Source organism: Camelus dromedarius, chromosome 11, assembly GCF_036321535.1.
Source record: "Camelus dromedarius isolate mCamDro1 chromosome 11, mCamDro1.pat, whole genome shotgun sequence".
Taxonomy (NCBI): Eukaryota; Metazoa; Chordata; class Mammalia; order Artiodactyla; family Camelidae; genus Camelus; species Camelus dromedarius.
Genome location: NC_087446.1, coordinates 53,217,108 through 53,229,218, shown reverse-complemented (window position 1 = coordinate 53,229,218; position 12,111 = coordinate 53,217,108). Strand labels below are relative to the sequence as shown.

The 12,111-nt window shown below is 38.1% G+C and overlaps 1 protein-coding gene across 1 annotated transcript; it reads left to right on the top strand.

Moving 5' to 3' along the window:
- The first annotated feature begins 3,178 nt into the window (after window positions 1-3,178).
- Window positions 3,179-7,614, top strand: LOC105103811 (tubulin alpha-1A chain). Its single transcript, XM_064490948.1, has 4 exons — window positions 3,179-3,527; window positions 5,549-5,771; window positions 5,911-6,059; window positions 6,424-7,614. Exons 1-4 carry the CDS (start codon window positions 3,525-3,527, stop codon window positions 7,402-7,404), a joined length of 1,356 nt encoding a protein of 451 aa, XP_064347018.1. The 5' UTR covers window positions 3,179-3,524; the 3' UTR covers window positions 7,405-7,614.
- The last annotated feature ends 4,497 nt before the right edge of the window (window positions 7,615-12,111 follow it).

Sequence of the window (12,111 nt, the reverse complement as noted above, 5' to 3'; positions counted from 1 at the left end):
TCTGATTTGAGAAATCAGATGTGTGCTGCTCTATTTATTGAGCAAGAGAAACTTGTAGGAGGTGCATGTGTGTGGGATGATAACTAGTTCAACTTGGGATACACGTGAGAAACTCAGCCAGAGATTGGAAGTTTACTATAAGATCTGGATCTAACAAGAGATGTCAAGAAGTCATTGGCATATAGAAAGGATCTGCAGCCTTGGGAATGAATGTATTTGCCATGTACCAGGAGTGGGTGAGATCACATAGAATAAAATGAGGAAAAAATCTAGGATTGAACCTTGAGGAACTCCAACATTCGAAGATTAGGAGAACAGGAAGAACCAGCAGAGACTGAGAAGAAACAAAATATGTAGGAGAGAAACCCAGAAGATACATAGTTATTAAGGCCAAGGGAAGAAAGTGTCTCGAGAAAGAGGTAACAGGTAACTGTGACAAAGCTTATCACAGGTCAACAAGAACCAAAAACTGTCCAGTGGATTTAGCAACAAACATGGAGGGCATTCGGTTTCAAGGAGTTGTAGGTACAAGCAGAATACACAGTGAAATGTATTTAGGATAAATAGGAGGTGAAGAAGTAGGAAAAAATGTGTTAGATAACTCTCTTGTTTTCTATATAAGTTATGAAACATGGGGTCATGCAATGTATTCTACAAGTCTCCTCCCCATACACACACACAAACACGTGCCATTCTTAAACCTACATACAGGTACTTGTTTCATTTCTTCAATTGGACTGGAAGATTATAGAGAAAAGAGACCATGCTACTACTTCTGAATCTTCCACACTAAGTCAAGGGCTTATTGTAGACATCAAGAAAATGCTTATTGAATAAATAAGGTAAAATATGTCATTAAATACCTTTAAATTACTAACCATGATAATAGTTAATGAAAATATGCACGGAGAGAGGTTGTTCATATATGTTATCTACCATATGCTAGGCAATTTGCCACGGACTAGGATTCACATTTTAATGGAGGAGAGATGTAAACACACAAATAATTTAAATTCCACAAATATTATGAAAGAAAAAATGTTATATGCTAATTTTACTGTGGACAGGAAATAATATATTAGTAGAATATTTGTACATGTATACTGCTGTTAAAGAAGTTGGCAGTAAATATAAGAAGTGATCTAGTAAAAAAAATTTTGCTTCCCATAGTTTGCATGCAGATAATGAGGAATAAAAAGAACAGATTAGTTATTTTCCCTGCTATCTCATTTATACATTTAAGATTATCAGTGCTCAAATAGTCTATTTCTGACCTAGATCTTATTGTTACTTATGCCCAAGGGGAGAAGAAAAATCCTCATTTACATGAGAGGCTCTGAGATAGAATTACAAAGAATCAATTGCATGAACCCTCCTGTCTTTTATTTAATCCACTGTAAATTGCATAAAGAACTGAGACTATTGGGGAAATGACATATTTCTTTTATACTGTTAAGAAAGTAAAATCTAAGACCATGACCCTCTCATTCCAAAAAGGTTTGTACACTTAACCATAGTCCAGCCGTGTCTGATTTATTTCATTATTAAAATTTTGAAAGAAGTAATTTCAGTAAGCTACCTATTAATCCTTATACTTCCCTATGCCATTTAATTCTTATTTTGGTTAACTGTATTTCTGGGTTCAGAGAAAAGCATTCAAATCATCCTTAATTCTCCCTGTCTACTGAAATACACTTATATTTGCTAAAGGGATAGAGATAAGATGATGAAGATTATTCTTCCTATAAAATATGCAAGAACCAGATAAAATTATTTGTGTATTAGGTTTCATTTTTTTCCCTTTGGGAAGACTACTGCAGCAAATTTGAACAAGTAAAGCAGAGCTGAAGCTAGCAGGCTAGAAAAATTCATGGCCACCACTGTCACACTACAACCTGCAGCAGCTGTCTCAAGTCCCTCCCTCCCACGCCCAGCTCTGCCTGCCAGCCCAGCAAGAATGAATGGGCTCTGCAGAGCACTATAAATGGTGCTGCAGACCCTGAAAATCTGTCACTGAAAACCGAAAGGAAAAATTATTCACCAAAATACAAATTTTCAACTTCAGTGGCCACAACAAACATCTTTACCTCTGAAATTTCATTAGCAATGTCAAGTGGTACCCAGTTCAGAGTCATATGCTGCATAACCCATCCTGACTGATAATGGAACTTTTCTAAATAGCAAAAGAATGTTACTGCAATCCATTTCCTAGGGGTGAAAGCAAAGCCTTTTGTCCCAAGAGGCAAATGAGCAACCACCAGAGTCTCTAGCTGAATAGCAACGGTATGAAGCTGGCTACAATTCCCACAGTTAGAAGCCCTATCCTGAGAAGGGGAATTTACCGAACTCTCACAAGAACTACACAAAAAAGAAAAATGCAGTTATTGAGCTGACAACTACACAGCTGTCTGTGGAAGGAGACACCATCACAAATAGTCTTCTTTTTTACATACACAGTTCTCCTCCTTTTTAATTAGGTGTCTCAGTTATTTTTCCTTTCCAGAAGAGAGAACAATGCAGAATATAACTCCATGCACAGGTAGTACTAGCTTCTGAACGCAATTCTTTCTTCTTGTATTTTCTCAATTCTTTATCAGGAAAGATGATTCATTTTAAGGAACAATATACTACATAACTCATATTACATAGACTTCTGGTAAAGGATTATTTCTAGTAGATCAAATATAGCATGTTCATTAGATCTTAATTATATCATGTTAGAACTACTCGTGTGCTTCCATATCTAGGATAGTTATTCTTTCCATCTTCTGTTTTTGTTTAGCTGTTTGGGGGAGGGGTGCAAAAGAAGGACTGAAAATAAATTACTTGAACCTCAGAAACCATTTTGGATGGCCCCATTAGTGAATCTTTTTTAAATTAAAAAAAATAGCATTTACCCATGCTATTTTAAGCATCATCCCCATTCTCTCCTATTTTATTTTTAAAGCAATTAGAGATGTTGAGTCTTCACCGAATACAGTCGAGTTTAATGTAATTTGAGGGAAGGGCTGGGAGTAAATTTCCATTAAATACATCATCTTAAGACAAATTCTGCGATTAAATGTTGGGGAAAACCTTACACTGATGATTTTAACTGTAGTTTGAAGCTTAAACAATATAAAGTCATCCAATTCCAGTTACCTTTTTTTTTTTCTCCCCCCACCCCTTCCCAACCCCACCCCGTAATGGATGCTCGGCTGTTTTTGCACGGTCTCTTTGTCTGAAGGATGCAAACAGTCTATGGATGCTAGGGAAAAGGGGGTGGGGGAGAGATTACCTCATCCCATGTCGCTTGCACCAATCAACACTCTCCTGTCGTGGCTTCTCTGGGCAGATTGAGGGGTCTGGACCAACAGGAAAAGGCCCCAGCCCATCCCCATGGTGACCGAGCTGTATATAGGGAGCCGCATCCGCCCATGTGCCGCAGGTTCTCTTACATCGACCGCTTAAGAGTCGCGCTGTAAGAAGCAACAACCTCTCCTCCTCCTCTCCGCCATCTCCTCGGCAGCCGCAAAACAGCAACTATGGTAAGAATATTTTCTCCAGCAATTCGTGACCGTTGGGTGGGGTCAGTGCCCCAGTGTCTACTTGGAAACTGTAACCCCCTTTTCCTCTACAGCTTGTTTGGATAAGGGTAGCTTTATGCTTTGTTTGCGAGGTTTAGCTTTGTCTGCCCCAAATCCTTGAGCTCAGCCGTCGCCGCAGTGCAGGGTGCAAGAACCCAGCCAGAACTGCGTCCAGGGCGCAGCCTAACTGTGGGGAAGAACAAAGGCGGCGCAGAGGGAGTTTTTGTTATCCGAGCACTTGGGAGCCGCAAGCAGCCCATCTGTCGCTGATGAAAGGGCCTGGGGCAGAGAAAGCGATCGTGGCGTCGCCTTCACAGCCCCAACGTGTGAGCACGGTATTCGTGGACTCGGAGAGGCCCTTTTCTTCCTCGCGTTGTTCCCCAGGGGCAGGGAGAGGAGTCGACCAAAAAGACCGGGTCGGTTAGTGTAGCTGGGAGGAGGGTGAGAGAAGGACGGCGACAATGCGGAATCTCGGTTAGTATAAAAAGATTTCTCGCCAGTTCGTTGTGTTTTAGAAAGATACCCATGTATTAACGGGGAAAATGGTTAGTTTCTCTTGGAGCCCGTGGCGGCAGGCGACAAGGCGGCGCAGGGGCGGAGTTGTTTGTTTCTTGCTTCTCTGGCCTTGGAGCCACAGGGCGGGGTTCGCCCTCACTAAGCCTCCTCAGTCAGAGAGTTTTAATAAAAGCCTTTCGTCATTGCGGAACGTAGGCGTTAAGAGGTTTTTCATTCACTGTTAAAACTTAGGTGAAATATGTTTTTTCTTCAGGAGCGAAATCACAATTCACTTGACAAGCCCTTTAATGTCTAGTCTGGGGCCGCCTCGTCCTGACTTGTGTGTGTCTGTCTTACTTGGCTGCACATTCACCGAGGGAGAAAGCCCATTTTGTGAACCAGGCTGCCCTAATGTTGAGGACCCAGGGAAACGCCCTTCCACGCCCCGCCCCCATTTGTCAGTGAATGGACAATGGATAGACAAAGGAAGTTGTAGCCATAAAGACCATAGAGAAGACAATCACTATTAAATGTAATAAGTATGAATATTCTGTGGTGGGTAGAGAATCTCGGGATGAAAATACTATTTTGTTTAAAAAAAAATTCATTATCCTTTCACTGGGCTTTTATTGTTTGGTAGCTTCTCGTGTGCTATTTATTTCTAATTTAGAAACTGTTTTAGAGATACTAATAATTTTTCAGTTTTTTTCCAGTGGAGAAGATTCTGGAAAAACTTTCTTAAAAAAAGTAATGAAAATGCTGCAGACAAAGAAGACTTATATGCTTGTCCAGCTGTCTTTTGTTCTACTGCATCTTTATTAATTCATTTCAATTTAGGGATATGGTCCCAGGCTGGGGCAGAGGAGGAAAACTGGCAGAATTGCACAATGAGATCATGTAGGCAGTTGCTGGAAATAGAGCTTGCTCTTTTAAATAATGTAGCAGACAGTACAGGCTGGCACCAGACACAGCAAATGCAGCAATGCAGCAATGCGGGAGGCAGTCCTTGTTTAGCTTCTAAACCCTTAGTAATGATGGGTACTGCAGATCGACTGCAAAAGGGTGTGGCCTCTAGCCTCAGCTGCAGTACAGATGTCCATGTTGAAATACCAAGTCCTATTTAGAAGAAATTCTAGTCTTTATTTAAAGGGGAAGGAGGCAGTAATATTAAACTGAATTTAATTTACTTCATTTTACAAAATCTGTGCTTGAATATTTCTTAAATATGAAAAGTCTTCCATTCAAGCATGGCTGTGGAACAATGGGCTTGCACCATGTGCTACATAGTGCAACATAATTATTATTCAGACCACACCCATCTGCAGCATTTGTAGCTGGTGCTTTTCCTTGTTTCTGTTGTGTTATGGATATGACCTCAGATAAATGAAGAATACTTGTACATTACTAGAAGTAGTTTCAGAAATTTACTGAAAATTCAAATGCTAATATAACCTACTTTTACTGTTTTTTTGTTTTCCATCCCACAGCGTGAGTGCATCTCCATCCACGTTGGCCAGGCTGGTGTCCAGATCGGCAATGCCTGCTGGGAGCTCTACTGCCTGGAACATGGCATCCAGCCCGATGGCCAGATGCCAAGTGACAAGACCATTGGGGGAGGAGACGACTCCTTCAACACCTTCTTCAGTGAGACAGGCGCTGGCAAGCATGTGCCCAGGGCAGTGTTCGTAGACCTGGAACCTACAGTCATTGGTGAGTTGACCTCAGTAACCCAAGTGAGATCCTAGGGTCTGGTGCAAGAGGTGTCCTGGGGGTTCCACTGATGCCCCGGGGTTGAGCAGACTTGTGCAGGTTGTTAGTGATGAGTGGCTGCTTTGTCTTCCTTTTCCAGATGAAGTTCGCACTGGCACCTACCGCCAGCTCTTCCACCCTGAGCAGCTCATCACAGGCAAAGAAGATGCTGCCAATAACTATGCCCGCGGTCACTACACCATTGGCAAGGAGATCATTGACCTCGTCTTGGACCGAATTCGGAAACTGGTATGTTTGATTCTCAGGAATAAAGTAGATTAATGAACCTAAGAGAGATGTTTGAAATATGCTTTTTTTTTTAAACACAGGGTTAAAATGTAACAAAGTGATGTTAATTATTTCCTTATAGTTTTTTTTAAATTCCATTAAAATATGAACTGTCTGGTGTCATCTTATAAATATGAATGAAGATTTTTTTAATAAAGGAATGCAGAATCATTTCAGGAAGGTCTGCATTTTTAAAAAAGCATTTCTTGTCAAAATAAGATCTAAATCTTTGGAATTAATGGAAAGTGAAAATATTTACTATGATTACTATGATTGTATCTCAAAAAGCAGTAACTGTGTTTTCTCTACTCCTCTTTTCCAACAGGCTGACCAGTGCACAGGTCTTCAGGGCTTCTTGGTTTTCCACAGCTTCGGCGGGGGAACTGGTTCTGGGTTTACCTCCCTGCTGATGGAACGTCTCTCTGTCGATTATGGCAAGAAGTCTAAGCTGGAGTTCTCCATTTACCCAGCCCCCCAGGTTTCCACAGCTGTAGTTGAGCCCTACAACTCCATCCTCACCACCCACACCACCCTGGAGCACTCTGATTGTGCCTTCATGGTAGACAACGAGGCCATCTATGACATCTGTCGTAGAAACCTCGATATTGAGCGCCCAACCTACACAAACCTGAATAGGTTGATAGGTCAAATTGTGTCCTCCATCACTGCTTCCCTGAGATTTGATGGAGCCCTGAATGTTGACTTGACAGAATTCCAAACCAACCTGGTACCCTATCCTCGCATCCACTTCCCTCTGGCCACATATGCCCCTGTCATCTCTGCTGAGAAAGCCTACCATGAACAGCTTTCTGTAGCAGAGATCACCAACGCTTGCTTTGAGCCAGCCAACCAGATGGTGAAATGTGACCCTCGCCATGGTAAATACATGGCTTGCTGCCTGTTGTACCGTGGTGACGTGGTCCCCAAAGATGTCAATGCTGCCATTGCCACCATCAAGACCAAGCGTACCATCCAGTTTGTGGACTGGTGCCCCACTGGCTTCAAAGTTGGCATTAATTACCAGCCTCCCACGGTGGTACCTGGTGGAGACCTGGCCAAAGTACAGCGAGCTGTGTGCATGCTGAGCAACACCACAGCCATTGCTGAGGCCTGGGCTCGCCTGGACCACAAGTTTGACCTGATGTATGCCAAGCGTGCCTTTGTTCACTGGTATGTGGGTGAGGGCATGGAGGAAGGAGAGTTTTCTGAGGCCCGTGAGGACATGGCTGCCCTTGAGAAGGATTATGAGGAGGTTGGTGTAGATTCTGTTGAAGGAGAGGGAGAGGAAGAAGGAGAGGAATACTAAAGTTAAAATGTCACAAAGGTGCTGCTTTTACAGGGAAGCTTATTCTGTTTTAAGCATTGAAAAGTTGTGGTCTGATCAGTTAATTTGTATGTAGCAGTGTATACTCATATACAATTACTGACCTATGCTTTAAAACACAACGCTTTGTTACAGGCCCAAGCTATCCATTTCTCTGATGGATGTGAATAAAGTATTCCCTGTCTTAAATGAGCTCAGTCTTGTGTTTTGTATTTGGGTGTCTGAAAATTTTCATGTATTCAATACATTGAGTAAAAAGAATAACTGTTGACTGTCATATATATATATATATATATACACACACACTAAGCAATGACTTATTGTCTTAGTATATTATAAAACTTACCTGTAAAATATAAAATGCATATCTAAAAACTACCATTAGCTAATATCCATACTATTAAGTTTTGACTCCATTATAATAGTAACTTAAATTGCTAGTTCTTTGAGAAGTGATATTTGTTAATGCACAAAGTCTGGTTGACTACAGAGTCTCAAACAACTAACATAAAATGGTGAATATTCCAAATGCATCATCAGGTCTTATAAGCTTATTTTTATGTTCTTCATGTCCTTGGCGAGTGTCTAGGTGCCATCATGCTTCCTCTTCCCCAGGTTCTCAAAAGAAGGTGCTCTCTCCAAGCAATTGCCCACTGTGCTAAACCTAATTCTTCTTTCGAAACTTATTTTCAGCGTCACACTGGAAAAGCCTGATACGTTTGTTCACTCTAGTGTCTTAACTATATATCTGAACTTCAACTCTCCAAGGGTATTCATTTTTAATATGGGCCAATAACTTCAAAAAACACAACTATAATAGTGCCATTGTAGGCGTCAGCACATACAGTGAAACAGTTTGGACCAAGGGTTTCTTCAGCAATAGAGTTCAGCTGCCATTTCAACTGACCAAAAGGCTAAGGACCCAAGGACAGCAAGCTGTGTTAGGCCATCACATTATCTTGTTCTGGAATAATATCTAGGATTGATGAAGTTGTTTTTTTGTTATTAACTACCTATTTAATCTATTTTTACCTTGACACAGACAACTAAGGGGTATAACAGTATTGTAGTTACTGGAATCTGAGTTTAATGTAAGTTAATGGAAATAATGAAAAATTAGAAATAAGCCAAGATAAACTAATTTTAAAACCAATCTAGTATTGCTCAGCAGTTTTAACTAAAGCTAATGCAAACAGATTGATACACAAAAGTAAAAGTCCTCACTCATTCAGATGAAAAACTAGAAATTAGATCAAGTGTTAAGTTTTTAATGTACATTCCCGGCACCCAGCAAAGTATAAGGGAAGTGGTAGATGTACAATGATTATTGGGTAAATGAATAAAGTGTATGATAAAAGAGATATAAAATCATAGATGTTAAATAAAAGCCCTATGATCCTAATTTTAATTATAAATACCAGTATGAATTTGTTAGGTATTTTCTATTATGAAAGAAAAAAAATTTATAGCTTTGTCCACTGAAAATGCCAAGAACCAATGCAGCAGTAGTATCTCCAGCACTTAGATGGTGGTCTCCAGACATCATTTTTCACTGAAAGGAACCAGGACATTTTAGAGAAATGACTGACTCCAAGCCTAGAGCAGGAAATAAATAAGTTCAGGCTCAAATATTTTCTCATTCCAGAAAGCAAGGAAGATATCAAAGATTAAAGTCAAATCAAAAGGACATGAGTCAGATTTAAGGGGCTCCCATTGATGGTACAATGTTAGCACTGAAAACAATAGTGATTGAAGTGGTTTGAAGAATACAAAATTTGTTAAAATCCATGAGCTCATAATAGTTTTACTTTAGTTTAAAAAAGAATGTAAAACTTTATGGCAGTTACTAAAAAAATTAAACAGATTACCTTATGATCCTGAAATTCCATTTCTGGGTAAATACCCAAAAGAATTGAAAGCAGGGACTCAGATATTTGTATAACTATGCTCATAGAAGCATCATACACAATAACCAAAAGATGGAAGTAACCCTAATATCCATTGATGGATAAATGAATAAACAAAATGTAATATACATATGATGGAATATTATTCAGCCTCAAGGAGGAAGGAAATTTTGACACATGCTATAACATGGATGAAACTTGAGGACATTATGCATAAGCCAGACACAAAAGGACAAATGTCATCTGATTCTACTTACGTGTTAACTAAAGTAGTCAAATTCATAGACAGGAAGTAGAATAGTGGTTATTAGGGGCTAGGGGGAACGATATAATGGGAAGTGTTGTGCTTCTTTGTTTGTAATGATAAAAAAGTTCTAGAGATGAACAGTGGTGATGGTTGCACAACAGTGTTAATGTATTTCAATGCTACTGAATTGTACACTTAAAATGGGTTAAAATGTAAACAATAGGGATATATTATACAGCACAGGGAAATATAGCCATTATTTTGTAATAACTTTAAATGAAATACAATCTATTAGAATACTGAATCATTAGGTTGTACACCTGAAGCTTGCACAATACTGTAAATTAACTTCAATTTTTAAAAAGTTAAAATGGTAAATTTTATGTTTGTTTGTCTTACCACAATCAAACAATGGAAGCATAAACCAAAAACTAAAAAATAGTTACCTGCAGAGGGAGAGAATATGGTCTAAACACACTTCTTTGAGTGTATTTGTTATATCATTTGACTACCGAAACATATAACTGTATTATGTATTATAAGAAAGAATTAAATCAAGGTGGAAAAAATTTCTGACAGTTAAAAGCAAAATGAAACAAATGAATCTAACCATGTATGAATTTGGTGGCTTAACTACAGAGTGGAGAATTATTTCAAGAGACTTAAAAACATAGTAATTTGATTGTACATTCATAGTAAGACATAGCCTAAGGAAAAAAGGAACTCCAAAAAAGAAAGTTTCAGTAATCATTCAGTAATCATAGTGCTATTAATAATATTGATATTGTTATTTTGAAACTACTATATATTAGAATAAATAAAATAATTCATTAATGTTATTAGTATATAAAACCTTAAAAGTTATTATTATTATATGACATATGTTCAAGAAAGTGGATGAATTTTAAGTAGAGATATGGGGAAAAATCAAAATCAAAATTCTAGAGATGAAAAATACATCTGAGATTTAAAAAAATACTGAATGGGATGAACAGCAGATTAGATACCACAGAAGAAAAGATTAATGAATTGAAGCCATAACAACAAATAATATCCAAAATGAAATACAGAACAAAACACTTAGGAAAAAATGAACAGATTATGGATACTAAATAGAATACAAACAAGAGCACAATGAAGATGACTCAGTATTTTAAAAAACTTCAAATGTTTTAATATTTATTATTATTTATTAAGTATGCAATTGACAGCATACTTAAACAGTTTGAGAGAATGAGATTTTAAGCCTTTGGTATTATATTTTCTCAGTTACAAACTGCTTTCAACATAAAATACAGTGCCATAAATAAATTCAAATTTTATAAATCTATAAGGACATGTTTTTAAGATTAGAGTTTAAATAATGTTAAAACACTTTGTTTTGCTTATTTTTATACATTATTCATTTTACTTTATTTTTTAAGTTAATTTTATTTTTTTAATTGACGTATAGTCATTTTACAATGTTGTGTCCATTTCTAGTGTACAGCATGTTTCAGTCATACATATACATACATATACTCATTTTCATATTATTTTCCCTAATTATAGATTACTGTAAGATAATGAATATAGTTCTCTGTGCTATACAGAAGAAACTTGCTGTATATCTATTTTATATATAGGAGTTAATAACTACGAATCTTGAACTTCCACCTTTCCACCCCATTTCCCCCTGGTAACCATAAGCTTGTTTTCTATGTCTCTGAGTCTGCTTCTATTTTGTAAGTAAGTTTGTTTGTGTCTTTTTTCATTTAAAGATTCCACATATGAGTGATATCATATGGTATTTTTCTTTCTCTTTCTGGCTTACTTCAATTAGAATGGCATTCTCTAGGTCCATCCATGTTGCTGCAAATGGCATTATTTTATTCTTTTTTTACGGCTGAGGAGTATTCCATTGTGTAAATATACCACGGCTTCTTTATCCAGTCATCTGTCAGTGGACGTTTAGGTTGTTTCCATGTCTTGGCTATTGTAAATTGTGCTGCTATGAACACTGGGGCACATGTATTTTTTGAAATTAGAGTTCCTTCCAGATATATGCCCAGGAGTGGGATTGTTGGATCATATGATAAGTCTATTTTTAGTTTTTTGAGGAATCTCCATACTGTTTTTCATAATGGCTACACCAAACTACATTCCCACCAGCAGTGTAGGAGTGTTTCCTTTTCTCCACACTCTCTCCAGCATTAACAGTTTGTGGACTTTTTAATGATGGCCATTCTAATTAGTGTGAGGCGGTACCTCACTGTAGTTTTGATTTGCATTTCTCTGATAGTTAGTGATAATGAGCATTTTTTCATGTGCCTATTGGCTATTTGTATGCCTTCATTGGAGCATTGCTTGTTTAGGCCTTCTGCCCATTTTTAGGTTTTGTTGTTTGTTTTTTTGTTCTTACGCTGTATGAGCTGTTTATGTATTCTGGAAATTAAGCCTTTGTCAGTCGCATCATTTGCAAATATTTCTCCCATTCCATAGGCTGTCATTTTGTTTTGCTTATGGTTTCCTTTGTTGTGCCAAAGCTTGTAAGTT